This window comes from Budorcas taxicolor, chromosome 5 (assembly GCF_023091745.1).
Source record: "Budorcas taxicolor isolate Tak-1 chromosome 5, Takin1.1, whole genome shotgun sequence".
Taxonomy (NCBI): Eukaryota; Metazoa; Chordata; class Mammalia; order Artiodactyla; family Bovidae; genus Budorcas; species Budorcas taxicolor.
Window position 1 is genome coordinate 144,450,108 of NC_068914.1, and position 17,493 is coordinate 144,467,600.

The 17,493-nt window shown below is 41.2% G+C and overlaps 1 protein-coding gene and 1 non-coding gene across 2 annotated transcripts in view; one reads left to right on the top strand and one right to left on the bottom strand.

Moving 5' to 3' along the window:
• Positions 1–6,444: 6,444 nt before the first annotated feature.
• Positions 6,445–17,493, bottom strand: part of A2ML1 (alpha-2-macroglobulin like 1) — a 50,113-nt gene continuing 39,064 nt past the window's right edge. Inside the window, exons 29-35 of the mRNA XM_052639779.1 lie at positions 15,567–15,781; positions 14,108–14,323; positions 13,588–13,715; positions 13,330–13,420; positions 12,756–12,824; positions 7,483–7,585; positions 6,445–6,485 (exon numbers count right to left, since the gene is read on the bottom strand). Coding sequence (XP_052495739.1) covers positions 6,445–6,485; positions 7,483–7,585; positions 12,756–12,824; positions 13,330–13,420; positions 13,588–13,715; positions 14,108–14,323; positions 15,567–15,781 — 863 coding nt within the window. The remainder of the gene's footprint in view (positions 6,486–7,482; positions 7,586–12,755; positions 12,825–13,329; positions 13,421–13,587; positions 13,716–14,107; positions 14,324–15,566; positions 15,782–17,493) is intronic.
• Positions 8,328–8,400, top strand: TRNAG-CCC (transfer RNA glycine (anticodon CCC)). The gene has a single exon. It is a non-coding gene; the product is annotated as a tRNA-Gly (tRNA).

A 17,493-nucleotide genomic window follows, 5' to 3' on the forward strand; every position in this document is an offset into this window, starting at 1 on the left:
GTCAAATCAAGTTATGGTAGTCCCATTAGTTGTCAGAACTTCAGGATGGATTAATGTATTGCACAGCAAATTCTTACATTAGAAACACTAAAGGATTAAGCCATGAAACAAAATTTATGAAAGCATTAGGGGGGAAAATGGCTTAGGGTGTAACTTCCTACCAAAGTTTAGAGTCCTGAAGCACCCACAATTAAGAGGTAAGTCTTTTTCATTTTTTTTTGGCCACACTGTGCAGCATGTGGGATCATACTTTCCTGACCAGGGATTGAACCTGTGCCCCCTGCATAGGGAGCATGGAGTCTCAGTCACTGGACCACCAGGGAAGTCCCAAGTGGTAAGTCTTGGAAAAAAGAAATACAGATATGACTATTGACATATAGAGCTTACAAGAATAAAAAGATAAGAAGGGGGGTGGGAGGGGCATTCCAGAGGGAGGGGATATATGTGTGTATATATGTATGTATATGTGTGTGTGTGTATATATATATATATACTTATAGCTGATTCATGTGGTTGTACAGCAAAAACTAATATAACTTATAAAGCAACTATACCACAAAAAAAAGAAAAAATTTTTTTTTAATTTTTAAGAAGATTAGGAAGCCACCTAAATTTTGAAACCATGACCATGGATTAAGAAACCTGGGAGTAAGTCAACTATATCCCAATAGAAAATAAAAATTCAATTAAAAAAAAAAGAAATCTGTGAGTATTTGGGATTGGATAATGACTCCTGGACTTCAGCTTCTGCAGGTGATATAAACCTGCTCAGTGGTCCAATGCTCTCTTCAGATGAGGCCAAGGACGAAATTAGCATAGAAGGATCTCCCAGAGGGTGGAGCCACAGTCACAGAGAAAATGAACTGGTGCGTCCTTCCTGGGAAACAAAACTGAGACCTAATTAAAGAAATTCCTCATCCCTAGGGTAAGAGACCCTCTCTGAACATTTGTCTAGAATTTCTCCAGAGAAAGTTTTTCTGTTTTTTTAAAGGAGCCAAGGTATCTTGTCCTTTGTTTCAAATCATCTACACCTTCCACACACTGCAGAAGGCCCATTGTTAGGGAGACACATTAGCACATCAGATTTTCTGTGATACTACAGCCAGTTCAGTTTCCATAGCCCTCAGGTCTCCTATGTAGCTCGTCTTGGATATAATAAAGAATTCTGTTCTTTGTATCTGTTTCCTCATTTTTTTAGTTACTAGGTGATTCTAAAGACATTTTTAATTCTAAATAAACTATAATTCTGTCTTCTGCCAATGGTGAGCAGGTCGTGAACTTTATCCAGGATTCAGAAAACAGTCTAAATCACATGTCCTAAAAACAAAAAAATAGTACAGAGCTGTCCCTCCCTGAGACCACTAATATGATGAAGGGCTTTGTCACAGGATACATTCTTGCATATTCAAGATGATGACCATGAACTGAGAAATTCTATGAGTAATTCCTATTCAAAAATTTGGAAAGGTTGGGTCTTCCCTGGTTGTCCAGTGGCTAAAACTCCGGGCTCCCAATGCAGGAGGCCTGGGTTCGATCCCTGGTCAGGGAACTAGATCTTACATGCTGAAATTAACAGTTTGTATACCACAACTAAAGATCTCGGACGCCACAGTGAAAATTCTGCATGCCACAAGTAAGACCTGGCACAACCAAATAAATAAATATTTTTTTGAAGTGGCACTGACTTTCATCTTCATAAAAAAGCCTTACTAAAATAACCCTCATCTCCTATTCCTTTTTGCTTGTATATTTACCATCCCACCATTGACAACCCTAGAAGCCTAAATCCCTTCTCCTCTGTTTTGTCATTTCTCTTAAATTAGGCTTGACAGCTTCTTTGGGTTTTCCTTTTTTATTTTCCATTCAAACAATGACGTGAACAGGAAAGAAGCCTTATCTCCTGTTAATCTATCTTTTGCCAATTGATTCACAGCCTCCAGGCACTGAATCTAAGAGGGTAGAGGAAAAGATTTTCCTCTCTTACAGTTTAGCATCCTGTTAGCTTCCCAGACACTTCCATGACTCTCTTGTCTTACATCCAAGCAGTCACTGACAGGATCGAGTTTTATCTGAGCCTGTGTTCCTGGAAAATAGGCCAGTTAAGAAATCCCACCATCCTTTTGTTTTCCAAACCCCAAAACCTTTGGTGCCAAGGAAAACAGCTCAAAGCAAAGAATCCTGCTACTCTTGTATATTCTCTGAAAGTCTCATGTCAGCCCTTCTCATGACTGCAGTAAGTTCCATACACAATGCCTGAAGTTTTCCTTCTGTAAAATCTCAGATCCCTTTTCTTTTCCATGAGACTGTCTTCATTAATGAACATGTTCTCCATTGCAACAGCCTGAATAAAGCCATTTGCTTAATTGTCTGGGGTATTTTGTCTTTGATATCCTCAGTGAGTCTCCTCAGTGAGTAACTTTTGAATAGGTCCCCTCCTCTTCACCCCCACTGCCAGTTCACCAGTTCTTACCTGGACTGCTGTATTGCCTCCTAAATGATTTTGAGGACTTCAGTTTTACTCTTTTTGTTTTATTTTTTTGGCTGAGCCTTGAGGCATGTGAGATCTTAGTTCCCCGACCAGGAACTGAACTTTTGCCCCCTACATTGGAAGTGCAGGGTCTTAACCCCTGGATCACCAGGGAAGTCCCAGCTTTACCATTCTCTACTCCATTCTTTACTCTGTTGCTAGAAAGATCATTCTAAAAAGCAATTTTTGACCTAACCTCTTACTACTTACACACACACACACACAAATATACCACCCAGGAAGACACTGAACTACTCTGGTGAAATACCATGCTTTCTTCTCCTCCTTTGTCTTTCATATGTAGCCCAAGCTTCCTTGGTAGCTCAGATGGTCAAGAAACTGCCTACAGTGCAGGAGACTCGAGTTCGATCCCTGGGTCAGGAAGATCCCCAGAAGAATAAAATGGCAACCCATGCCAGTATCCTTGCCTGGAGAATCCCATGGACAGAGGAGCTTGACGGGCTGCAGTCCATGGGGTCACAAAGCGTCGCACATGGCTGACTAACACTTCACTTCACTTTACTCACTTTGCCCAAACTTGCTCCCTTTTTCTGCTTTGTTGCTCATCCAGCTCAGGCACCAATCTGAAGTCTTTCCTGACACCCCATCACCTTGGCCTGGGAAGATACCTCTCTACTCTCGTAGCTTTGTGTACTTGTTCTACCGTTATTTTTTGTCACACTGTATCACAACTGTTAATGTGTTTTCTCGCTCCACTAGTTTGTGAGCTCCTCATTTATCTTTGTATTCCCAGGACAGGCAAAGTACCTGGCATATTAATAAATGCATGTATTGAATATTTAACCATATATGCTGGAACACTGTCCCTTTTTTAAAAAATGTTATTTATTTGGCTGCTCTGGGTCTGCATTGTGGCATGCAGGATCTTTAGCTGCAGTATATAAACTGTTAGTTGTGGGATTTAGTTCCCTGACCAGGGATCAAACCCAGGCTCCCCGCATTGGAGTCTTACCCAGTGGACCACCAGGAAAGTTCTCTATCACTTTAATGCCAAAAGCTACTTAATCCTTAAAATCACCTTGCTTCTCAAATATGCACAAATGTTTATATTTCAATAAGTTGAATGATGTGAATATTCTCATGAACCTCTCTTCATTCAATATAGTTGGTGGTCTTAAATCATGAGATAATTCTTTCCATCCAAAAGATACAAGAATTGTTCTTATAATCATTTGATTTGGGTTTTTTGCCCAGACATAACTTTCTAAATCTTGAAGACCACTGCATCTGTCCATTGCAAAAAAGGAGAAGTTTTGGCAAGAACTACAGATGCAAAAGTAGGGGGCTAGAACTTTCACTGGGTAGGAGAATTCACTATTTCCTTTTTATTTTTTTTAATATTTATTTATTTATATTTATATGGTTGCGCCGGTCTTTGTTGCGGCACTTAGGATCTTTAATCTTTAGTTGTTACATGTGGGATCTAGTTCCCTGACCAGCAATTGAACCTGGGCCTCCTACACTGGGAGTGCAGAGTGTTACCCACTGGACCACCAGGGAAGTCCCATGACTGCCCTCTTTAGGGTTCTCTGTTCTCTTCCCACGGTACCAAAGGGTAAGGCAATATTAGAGATGGCCTTCTGGGATACGTTCTCCATCTTCTCTCACTTTGGGAACTCCTAGGAGGAGCAGGGCAACGTCTAGGGTGGTGGAGAAAAGGGACAAACAGCTTATGCAAGCATGGCTTTGGGTTTAGGGAAATATCTCTACATCATGGACTTTTCCCTGATTCTTTGGTCAGAGTTTCTGACCTAGAGGAGCAAGATCAGAGTGTGGACATCCAGGGTAAAAGGGTGTAATTACCTTGAGAATCTTCTCTGTCTAAATATCTTCTGTCTTCCTCTGCTATTCCCATTGCCTCCAAACTTGTTTCCAAAACAAAAACATTTCCCCAAGGAAGATTACCCTGTGACAGGTAACCCAAATGGGAAAAGGCTGAACAAAAGCAAAGCCACTAAGTAGGGGAACTCTGGCAGCCACTTTTCTTGTTATTGATCACTGTTTGCCCTGCAGTGACAACTGGCTGAATGCAATCCCTTAATTATGATTCTCTTTGGATTGCTCTCTGAATACTTAACTCGATTCTTGGCGAAGTCTGGGTCAAAAGTTTTAAAGAAGAAACTATAATGTGAGTTTTTGTTAAAGAATAATCATCAGATTTAAACAGAACCTTTAGTATCCATGGAAATATGCAGTCAAGTGCACAAATTTTCTTTTCAAAGAGAAGAAAATAGAATCTTTTTAGTCTATTCCCAAATACCTAAATCACATCTTCCATTAGATTTAAACTCCAGGAAGACATTTTTGTGTTCCCTGGAACACTTCTACCATCATCTCCTTTCTGGAGAGTCCCAGATGGCTCAACACAATGGTTAAACCAATGATCCTACCCCAAGGAGCTTTCCTGTACAATTCCTCCTGCGTGTGGTGATTCCTAGGCCATCTTCCCCAGCACTTTATTCTGGCACCTCTGTACCTGTGAAGCCATAGAAACTAGCTGAGGTTCAGATCTGCACATCCATTACCCACTCACTAGTCAACCAGACTGTTAAAGAGAATAACCACAGGCCCAAAATGGTGTCACTTGTGCTAAAGCCCCTGACACCAAATCTAAATGTAATACCTGACCTACTTGCAGTCTTGACCTTCCCCCGGAATGTAATCTTAATCAACTAATCCAGAGTTTTCTGCTCACCACCAAAGAGATCATCTGCCACGTGAGCCCTCTCCATCCCCCAGAGGAAGAAGAGGCAATCTATGTGGTAAAACCCGTGTCATTCTCTCCCCTCCAACCCCACCTAAAAGAAGATGTCCTGGCCTAAAAATAATCCTTTCTTTTCTTTTGCTAATTTCCTTTTGTACAGCTCTGAATATTCATTGGAAGGACTAAGGCTGAACCTGAGGCTCCAATGCTTTGGCCACCTGATGCAAAGAGCTGGCTCACAGGGAAAAAACCCTGATGCTGGGAAAGACTGAGGGCAAGAGAAGAAGGGGGCAGCAGAGGATGAGATGATTAGACAGCATCACCGACTCAATGGACATGAATCTGAGCACACCCTGGGAGATATCGGAGGACAGGGGAGCCTGGGGTGCTGCAGTCCATGGGGTCGCAAAGAATCAGACAGGACTTCGCGACTGAACAACAATAATGCCTTGGAGCATCCTTCTGGTTGCTAGATGGAGTGCTGCCCAGTTCATTAATCACCTCACAGAGTCAATTCAATCATCAGTTTAACTTGGTTACATTTTATTTTTTAACAAGAGAAATCAAATTGTTTGACTGAATGAGTTCTGCTTTCAGAGACAGCAGAATGCTGTTCCACGACATCATGGAGGATTTCTTTAGTCTCTTTCCATCTTCTCTCCTGGGGGAAAAACAAAGACAGAAGAGAAGATATCATGATACTCGGAAAGTCTTCACAGTTATAGAGGAGCTTTGCTTCTGTCTAGGAAAAAAAAAAGAATCTCACAAAACACGGGATGGGATTATTAGCAAGAGTGTTATCTCAGGGAAGTAGAATCAGGTCATCTTTACTTTTGCTTTAGTATTTTTATCTAAAAAGATATAATTAATAATGAGAAGATTTTTCAGGCTAAGAAAAATAAAAAACCAGTGGTTTTAAAAATCACATAGAACCCCTTCACACAACTACCACTATTAACTTTTTCTGGTGTGAACGATAGAGATGATTACTCTTTTTTCCAGGAGTTCAGGACATGGTGTACAACTATACCTCAATTTTTTTAAATAAAAGAATTCAGGACAAAAAAGGAAAGTTCATTTTTATCAAATATAAGCTTCCAAAAGATAATACTAGTAACTCAGAGGGACTCCTTATCTTTTAAATCTTACCACCCAACCCCCAAAGCCCACCCTTCTCTCTTTTGGGCTTACCTCATTCACAGGAATCAGAATACTGAATTGTTGCCTGTTCATCTGTAAAATTAAATAACATATATCATTATATTGCAGACCTCATACATTCAGAGAGAAACTACATAAAAGTTATCAGTTTAGGACTCCCTGGCAGTACAGTGGATAAGAAGAATCTGCCTGCCAATGCAGGAGACACGGGTTCACTCCCTGGTCCAGGAAGATCCCACATGCCAAAGAGCAGCTAAGCCGGTAGGCCACAACTACTGAGCCCGCGCTCTACAACCCAAGCTCTACAAGAAGAGAAGTCATCGCAATGCGAAGCCCACACACCACAACAAAGAGTAGCCCCTGCTCGCTGTACCTAGAAAAAGCCCACACACAGTAATGAAGACCCAGTAGAACCAAAAATAAAATAATTAAAATAAACAAATTTTAAAAGCTACTGTTTAAAAAAATCCATTTAGAACAAAAGTTACCGCTTTAACCCTTTCCAAAAGATTTCTATAGGTTATGAGCATATTCAGGCTTCCCCGGTGGCTCAGACAGTAAAGCGTCTGCCTGCAATGCGGGAGACCCGGGTTCGATTCCGGGGTTGGGAAGATCCCCTGGAGAAGGAAATGGCAATCCACTCCAGCACTCTTGCCTGGAAAATCCCATGGATGGAGAAGCCTGATAGGCTATAGTCCATGGGGTCGCAAAGAGTCGGACACGACTGAGTGACTCACTTCGACTTCATTTCATGAGCATATTCAGAATACAGCAGGTTTTCAATGACTAATATTTGCATGCTTGCAGTAAATTATTCATCTAAGCAAACATATTAAGAATGGTTCGTCCTTAGAGAGTATTGTTCTTTTGGTCTATGGACCACATTGTATAAAATATGTCTAGTTCAGAAGACTTTTTAAAAATGGCATATAACTGAATCAAAGTGTGTTAGGAAATCAGATAATGATATGCACTTGGCTTGGGAAAGAGAATTTGGAAAATTAAGAGAGAGATCATGAAGAAGGAGGCAGAAATATGTCAGGAGATGCAGGTAAATCTCGGGCCTCACCTGGCAGGTAGTAGTCATAGACTTTGATGGTTGCTGGTTTGAGGTTGGTGACCAACACACTTTGGCTGATGGTGAAGGTATAGGTCTGAGTTTCCTTCCCGAGCTGTAAGACAGACAAACATCCTATTAAAACAAAAGTGAAAATAACATCTCTGCAATTGAATAACTCTTGCTGAAAAAGACACAGATATAAAGAACAGACTTTTAAACTCTGTGGGAGAAGGCGAGGGTGGGATGATTTGAGAGAATAGCATTGAAACATGTATATTATCATATGTGAAATAGATCGCCAGTCCAGGTTCAATGCATGAGACAGAGTGCTCATGGCTGGTGCACTGGGATGACCCTGAGGGATGGGATGGGGTGGGAGGTGGGAGGGGGGTTCAGGATGGGGAACACATGTACACCCATGGCTGATTCATGTGCATGTATGGCAAAAACCACCACAGTATTGTAAAGTAGTTAGCCTCCAATTAAAATAAATTTAAAAATGGAAAAAAAAAAAAAAAAGACTCTTGCTGTCTTCACATAGATTTCCTGAAACCCTTCTACCTCTGCTTCTTGCCACTCCCAAAATTGCTTCTTGCTGTCTTTCTGGCTCTTTCTTCTCAGCATCTTACAGTTTCCTGGTCCTTCTGTAAAATGGGTCCACTCTTGGTCTGGTCTAACCTACAGCTCCTCTACTAAATTAAGTGCAGTGGCCAAAGGAACAGAAGCTTCCATTATCCTTCAACAGCTTTATACACACGATTGGTTTTCTCTCTTCATTCAGCTCTCTGATCCAATGACATCTCCTCACAGAGGCCTTTCCTGACCACCTGACTTTAAAACAGTCACACTGGACTTCTCTGATGGTCCAGTGGCTAAGACTCTGAACTCCCAATGCAGGGGGCCTGGGTTCGATCCCTGGTCAGGGAAGTTGAAGTAGATCCCACATGCCTCAACTAAGAGTTCACATGCCAAAACTAAAGATCCTGCATGCCACGATGAAGTTCAAAGATCCTGAGTGCCACAACTAAGACCCAGTGCAGGCAAATACATAAAATAAAATAAAAGTCACATCCTGGCTTAGCCCCACCACACTCCTACATAGCACTGATGACTACTAAAACTATTCCTAAATATGTATGTTTGTGCATACATATGTATTCTTTAATTTTCATATTGTTTGTCTCTCCATTAGAATATCAGCTCCATGAGGACAGGAGTCATTTCTATGACTTTAATTGCAACATCTCTATCATGTTGAAGAGTATCTGGTATATGTTGATCGCTCAAAAACTGTTTGTTGAATAAATGAATGAATGGAGAGTTCAAGACAATTGTGTAAATTAATCTAATAGAAAAAATAAGATTTATGTTATAAATTTAGACGTGAAGTTATAAATGCTGAAGTGGAAGAAATTTTGAAAGAGATTTTTAACGTATGTTTTCTGTATTTAGTCATTCAGTTCTGTCTGACTCTTCAAGACCTCATGGACTGTAGCCTGCCAGACTCCTCTGTCCATGGGATTCTCCAGGCAAGAATACTGGAGTGGGTATTGCTGCTGCTGCTAACTCGCTTCAGTCGTGTCCGACTCTGTGCGACCCCATAGACGGCAGCCCACCAGGCTCCTCTGTCCCTGGGATTCTCCAAGCAAGAATACTGGAGTGGGTTGCCATTTCCTCCTCCAATGCATGAAAGTGAAAAGGGAAAGTGAAGTCGCTCAGTTGTGTCTGACTCTGTGCGACCCCATGGACTATAGCCTAAAAGGCTCCTCCGTCCATGGGATCTTCCAGGCAAGAGTATTGGAGTGGGTTGCCATTGCCTTCTCTTGGAGTGGGTACAGGGCTTCTAAAAACATCGTCGGGGAATTCTCAGGAATGCCCAAGACTATCTGGCAATTTGTGAGAGCAGAATTATTTTGGGAATAATACTAAGACATTATTTACTTTTTTCATTCTCATCCTCTTTCACTGTACTAGTGGAAGGGGACTACTTGATGTGTGATATTACGACAGATTGAATGCCGAAGCAGACTGGAGAATTTCACTCTCTCTGATTAAGCTAGATATTAAAGCAAAAATGTAAAACAATCTGCTAGTCTCACTAATTTTTTTGTTGTTTTGGGAAATACATTTGTCATGAAATGTTATATTAAAATGTTGTGAGCTTATTACTATTGTTTTTAAGTAGCTTAATAAATATTTTAATGTTTTTCTCATTTTTAGTTTCTAATAAATGTCTAATAAGATAAGACATTATCTCTTCTAATAAGATAAATAGATGTAACCCACGCTATCATCAGCTCTTTGAGATCATTTAAGCGTATAGAGGACTCATTATCAGAGAAATGCAAATCAAGACCACAATGAGATACCATTTCACACCAGTCAGAATGGCTGTGATCCGAACGTCTACAAGCAGTAAATGCTGGAGAGGGTGTGGAGAAAAGAGAACCCTCTTATACTGTTGGTGGGAATGCAAACTAGTACAGCCACTGTGGAGAACAGTTTGGCGATTCCTTAAAAAACTGGAAATAGAACTGCCTTATGACCCAGCAATCCCACTGCTGGGCATACACACTGAGGAAACCAGAATTGAAAGAGACACGTGTACCCCAATGTTCATTGCAGCACTGTTTATAATAGCCAGAACATGGAAACAACCTAGATGTCCATCAGCAGATGAATGGATAAGAAAGCTGTGGTACATATACACAATGGAGTATTACTCAGCCATTAAAAGAATACATTTGAATCCGTTCTAATGAGGTGGACGAAACTGGAGCCAATTATACAGAGTGAAGTAAGCCAGAAAGAAAAACACCAATACAGTATACTAACACATATATATGGAATTTAGAAAGATGGTAATGATGACCCTGTATGCAAGACAGCAAAAGAGACACAGATGTATAGAACAGACTTTTGGACTCTGTGGGAGAGGGAGAGGGTGGGATGATTTGGGAGAATGGCATTTAAACATGTATACTATCATGTAAGAAACAAATCGCCAGTCTAGGTTCAATACAGGATACAGGATACTTGGGACTGGTGCACTGGGATGACCCAGAGAGATGATATGGGGACAGAGGTGGGAGGGGGGATCAGGATTGGGAACACGTGTACACCCGTGGTGGATTCATGTCAATGTATGGCAAAACCAATACAGTATTGTAAAGTAAAATAAAAAAAATTTTTTTAATGAAAAAAAAAAGAGTATAGAGGGGTCCTGAAAAAACGTCTTTAGTACCACTGTTCTCATCAATCATTTAGTTATCATAAAGATTTAAAGCAAATGACTAATATACACCAAAAGAAAGCTGGGATAGCAGACTTAATATCTGATCAGATAGAATCTAAGGCAAAGAAAAAAGAGTGCACGTGTGTAGAAATCTAAGGCAAAGATATATATAATGTAAATGAAGGACAGTATATACTAATGAAAAGGAAATTGAAAAAGATATGTTCATAAAACATACAACCCTAATTATATAATCAAAAAATATATCAAGAAATGACTGACAGAATAGCATAGCTAAATGGATAAAAGACCAATCAACCACTGTAATTGCAAATTTTGACAAATTTCCAAAAACTGATAGATGGAGCAGAAAAAATAAGCAGGGATAACAAAGGCATGAACAACAAAAATAATCATTTTGGACTTTTAGATCTAGATCAAATCCGTAAGCAAGAGAAGAGAAAGAAAAAGAGAAAGTGATGTCACTCTGTTGTGTCCGACTCTTTGCGACCCCATGGACTGCAGCCTACCAGGCTCCTCCATCCATGGAATTTTCCAAGCAAGAGTACTGGAGTGGGTTGCCATTTCCTTCTCCATAGGATCTTCCCGACCCAAGAGAAAGGACCTGGATATTCTTTTGTAGCACACAATGAACATTTCCAAAAACAGACCACATATTAGGTCACAAAAGAAAACTCAGTGCATTTTAGAAGCTCACTATCATGATCTCAGACCATAGTGGAATAAAATTAGAAATTAGTAACAAAAAAGTGGCTTTAAATATCCCATGAATTTTCAAAAAATTAAAATATAAAGTAAGTAGTTAAGGAAAACAATGAAGGTCAAAAATTGTTGGACAATGAATATACTTAGAGGGAAACTTATAGTTTAAATTAATCAGAAAGTGAGAGATTAAAAATAAACAAATTTAGCATTCAATTTACGAAGTTAGAAAAAGAATGACAGAAAATATCCTTTTCTCCTGTCTTCAGCCCAAAACAAAAAAGGAGTTCCCTGGTAGTCTCCAGTTCCACCTGGTAGTCTGGTGGTTACAACTCAGTGCTTTCACTACATGGACCCGGGTTCAATCTCTAGTCCAGGAGCTAAGATCCCTCAAGCCTTGGGCCCAAAAATAATAATAATTTTTTAAAAGGAAGAAATTAATTAAACAGAGCACCAAAACCAAATAATCAAATAACAAAGAACAACAGAGAAGAGATATAAAGCCAAAAGTAACTTTTGTCAAACGTGAATAAGATTGCCCTCTGATGATACTGGTAAAGAGAAAAGGGCAGAAGATACAGAAAAAAGGAAATGGTCACAGATATAATCATGATTGGCTTTTAGACCATTGGACTTGATGTCTCGAGTTAGAAGCTGACTGACAAATCTGGCTTGGTACCCAGACCATCTGGCCACTGCAGTCTTAGGAATGGTGTTGTGGAAATTAGTATCCCCAGGTTCAACTCCCACCTTGACTCCTGACAAAAAGGTTGAGTTGAGAAGCACACCTACTCGGTCACTTCAGCCTCAGTCTCCTTACGTAGAAGGAGGGGTGGTATGTGAGACTCAGGGAAGGTGTGTATGAAAGCATCATTTAAACTACAGAATGATGATTTCAGGGTTGTTCCTGATACGCTAAGCAGTGTGTGTGTATGTTAGTCTCTCAGTCATGTTCAGTTCTTTGTGATCCCATGAACTATAGCCTGCCAGGCTCCTCTGTCCATGGAATTCTCCAGGCAGGAATACTGGAGTAGGTTGCCATTCCCTTCTTCAAGGGATCTTCCCAATCCAGGGATCAAACTCAGTTCTCCTGCATTGCAAGCAGATTCTTTACCATCTAGGCCACAAGGGAAGCCCCAGAGTTGTTCACTCACCAGAGTTGTTCCAAAAGAAACTATACAGGGCTTACTCCAAAGTGGTTGTGAACACTGACCCTCTCAGGTTGCTCAGCCTCATGTGTGTGACACTAGTATATGTACATTGGAAGGGAAGCTGAAAAGACACATAGCAATTAAGCACTTTGGTTCAGTTCCTGACCCCATACCTCTTCCAAGTAGATGTTGAGTGTGTCAATTTCAGATTCAACCTTCTTCACCAGTGGTTGCTGGAGAAGCTGAATAAGAAAGGATGGAAAAAAAGAGAGAGACTGAGAGCCAGAGCCTTTCTTATCCTCTAGGGTCATCTTGCAAAGCTCTGCCACGGTTACAAAAGCAATATATGTTTTCTTAACATGGAAAAACATAAGAAAAAGGAACCAAGACAGTAACTGGCTCCATATCATACTGTTTATGTTCAGTCACTCAGTCATGTATGACTCTTTGCAATCCCATGGACTGCAGCATGCCAGGCTTCCCTCTCCTTCACCATCTCCAGGAGCTTTCTCAAACTCTTGTCCATCGAGTTGATGATGCCATCCAACCATCTCATCCTCTGTTGCCCTCTTCTCCACCTGCCCTCAATCTCATATACTCAATGCATCTTTGTAGCCCATTTAGAAACTATAATCATGAGTTAGTTGCATGTATAAACCATCATGCCCAACTCAACAGCTTTTTAATGATAATTAAAAGCTATGATCATTAGTCCCCCTTCAAAACTAAAAAACAGAAGCAACTTACTAACTGATTGGTGCCCTCCACAGGACTGAATCCAGAAAGCATTTTGACCTCCACAATAGCCATATTGGAAGAGCTGCGACTCCCCACATAACTGAGGGCAGAAAGGAGCAAACCTGTGTCAGCCCACTGTCTTCCCTCTCAGCACCCTGTGTGTTCACAATACACACACACACACACACACACAGACACAGGTACACACACACTCCAGCTCAGCCACCCCATCCTAGATGCCCCCCAAACCCTCTCTGCTCTCCTCACCTGGTTTGGATCGTCAGCACCAAGGATCCAAGTGAAGTATGTTGCTTACACTGAGTGTTCCTTGTTTTCACACTAAGACTAAAGGCCTTCCCACTTATCAGAGGGAGGATATTATATCTCAGCACGATCTAGGTGGAGGAAACAAAAAACAGTTGGAGAAATCAGGGTTGGGGAGAATTTTTAAAGATTGTATGGTTTGAATGACTTTCCTTACAAGTAAGATAGAGAAGGTTCTGCTGGAGGTCGAGATACTCTCAGACTCTCCTCCCCAACTCACACTAGTCCTGCTGGAGCTTGGCTTTGTTGTTTAGTCTCTCAGTTGTGCCTGACTCTGCGGCCCCAGGGACTGTCGCCCGCCAGGCTTCCCTGTCCATGGGATGTTCCAGGCAAGAATACTGAAGTGGGTTGCCACTCCCTTCTTCTAGGGATCTTCCCAACCCAGGGATTGAACCCATGTCTCTTGCATTTCAGGTGGATCGTTTACCACTGAGCCACCTGGGAAGCCCAGAGCTCTGCTTACCTGCGCATAAACACAGCCCTGGCCTGAGGCCTCCAAGGTGTACACCCCAGGGATATGGGGCAACATCTTCTGCTGAAACACCAGACGGTTGGCAGCTTGAACTTTGAAGGTGTGCTGGAAATTCTGAGCGGATTTCACTGCCACATTGACTTCCTTTGACTGCACGTAGGCAGTGGCGGCATACTTGGCAAGAGCTTGGAGTGCCACCACGGTGTCCTGACAACAATAGGCACGTACTTACTGTTTTGTGAGCCGCTGGAAGTAACTTCCAACAACCCTCAAGCCTAGACACCTGATTAGTGTTTGCTAGTTTGAATGATACCTCCTCTAAGACTCTAAGATCCACATTCAGCCATGCTGGGAAAGCTCATAGAGCTTTAGAAATCTCATAGAGCTCATAGAAATCACATCTTACCTGCATAGAAAATCACCATCAAGTTATTATCAGACATCATAGGTTGTTAGGCTTAATTTCATATATTCATACTCAGCAATGAAGCCTCGCTTCAGAACAGGTTATTATTAGGAGTGAGTGGATCATTGTTTAATATCGGTTTTGCAGTCTCCTTATTTGGGGGGGGGGAAACAGCAGTAGCTTGATAGCCCTAAAAATCACATGTTCTTCCAAGTTATTAAATTGCATAAAGATCTTCTGTGACACAGGGTATCACAGGATCCTTGGAAAATCCATCCTTGAAGGACAAGCTTTCTTAGCCATTGTGTGTGTGTGTGTGTGTGTGTGTGTGTGTGTGTGTTAGTCATTCAGTCATGTCTGACTCTTTGCCACCCCATGAACTCAAGCCCGCTAGGCTCCTCTGTCCATGAGATTCTCCAGGCAAGAATACTGGAGTGGGTTGCCATTCCCTTCTTCAGGGGATCTTCACAACCCAGAGATTGAGCCCAGGTCTCCAGCACTGCAGGCAGATTCTTTTTACCGTCTGAGCCACCTGCGTCCCTTAACCATTATGCCATGTGACAATCTTTTCATCATCTGGGAATAAGGCAGATCCTACTTTGTAGTATATACAACTTTTCCTAGCTTTCCTTCTAGATTGTAAACTTTTTAAAGACTATGTCTTACCAGATTTCCAGTACCTGAAATAGAAGAAGGAGGTATGCCCATAAAGTCATGCCTTTATGCTTACAGACCCCATAACTGGCTTTCCAATTTAAGACTATGTAAATTTAGCCATAATTAAACATGTCCTCTTTACATGTACAACATGGATCTTGTGATGTTCCATACTCTACAAAGTAAGACTTAAATACGTATAGTACTATTTGTGTGCCCATGTGACTTAATTTTATGAATTCTTCTATGTCTTTTTCAAACATGATTTTCCCCCTTGCTGTACAATGATTAGTCCCCAGACCTAGAGGGCAAGGGTTATTGTTTTTCCTCTCTCTCCATGTGGGATCCAATCCTACCTGATAAACGGCAGAGGACCAAGCTATTTACCTGAGTGGAAGAGAAGCCCCCATATGCATTTTGCTGCTTGCTCAACCAAGCCACTATGCTGGTGGCCTTGCCTAGCTCCTTTTGAGTCAGGTCGTCTTTGCTAAGCAAGGTCAATAATACATAGGCCGTGAGTTCCACATCGACAGCCTCAGGCTGAGACCAAGGGCTGGCATCTGAAGTCGGAGCAGGTTTCTGGCTCCAGTGAATGGATTCTCCTGTGGAGAAAAACGCATGATTAGCAAAGTCTTGGAAGGAAATGACTTTCCCATTTTCACTTTGTAAATGTGTGTGCACCAAGTGTGCCAAGTTGCTTCAGTCATGTCTGACTCTGTGTGACCCCATGGGCTGTAGCCCACCAGGCTCCTCTGTCCATGGAATTCTCCAGGCAAGAATACTGTAATGGGTTGCCATTTCCTTTTCGAGGGGATCTTCCCCAACCAGGGATCAAACCCGTGTCTTCTTCATTGGCAGGTGGATTCTTCACCCCTGAACCACCTGGGAAGCCCCAAATCAGAGAAAGTAATAACCAAAAATGAATCACCAGTCAGAAAAAAATATTTCTCAAATCTTCTGACTTACTGGCCATAATGTATATGCAAAAATTTGTGTCTGTGTGTGAATATGTGTATACCCACACATAATTCCCTTGGGTAAAGCTGGGAGCATCAGTAAATGCCTCCAGCAATGATAACATATGGGAGAATACGCATAAAAACACTGAGAAACCACAGAAGAAATGCTAATGAGAGCAAGCAAGTAGATGATGAGGTCAAATCCCATCTCTATGACAGCCACAATGGTAAATTGAAGATAAAGAACAGCAACTAGAAATGAGGAGTGGAAGCTAGAAGTCTTATTAAATATAAGTTTAGGGACTTTCCTGGTGGTCCAGTTGTTATGAATATGCCTTGCAATGCAGGGGACAAAGGTTTGATCCCTGCTCAGGGAACTAAGGTCCCATATGCCACAGAGGAACTAAGCCCACATTGCAACTAGAGAGTCTGTGAACCTCAATGAAAAATCCTGCATACAGCAACTAAGACCTGACACAGCCAAAAAATAACATTTTAATATAAATATGTAAGTTCAGAGATAATAAATACATAGCCCAAAGGAGGCAATCTAAGCGGAAGAACAAAAGAAAACATGTGAGCCTACAAAGCAAGCTAATGAGGAAGAGACAATCACGTAAAGTTGATATATGCCTGAGCGGATATAACTCCGCCCACTGTCGGAGATCCCCATTCCAGGACTAGAGTTGCTTATACACAGGCCAAAAACCTACCCAGGGCCCTGATGAGAGGGCAATGCAGCAATGACATTTGTATAAATGAAAGCTGAGATTAAATTTCTGCCTGGCAGTATAATTTTAAATAAAGAGCTAGGTAAATAAAACGCAGTAATATTTTATCTACAAGATCTGTTAGAATATCTAATTATTTTTGGCCATGCCACAGGACTTGCGGGATCTTAGGGATCTTAGAGTAGTAAAAGTGCTGAGTCTTCGCCACTGGACCAATAGGGAATTCCCAGAATATTGCAAATTATTCTTAAATATATCCAAAGTTTGAGAAGGACCTCGAGAAATCTCTAAGTTCATCTTACCCCATCAACCTCAGTGGCTTTACACCAAAGAACTGTTAAACTGGGGATTCTCCAATGCCAGTACATTTTCTGACCAGCTTCTACCATCTATTTTCTCTTCATGTTAAAAATATAACATGCTTATTGAGGACTTTCAGGGGTTTTCCCACAAAACTATTAGTAGTGATTTCATGACTTAACTTTTACTAAAATGAATCCTAGAACTGAACATATGTGGGACTATGGAGACTAGGGAAATTTTTCACATCTTTTCACAATTTCGAAAAAACTGGGACTTCCCTGGGAGTCCAGTGGTTGGGACCCAGAGCTTTCACTGTTGTAG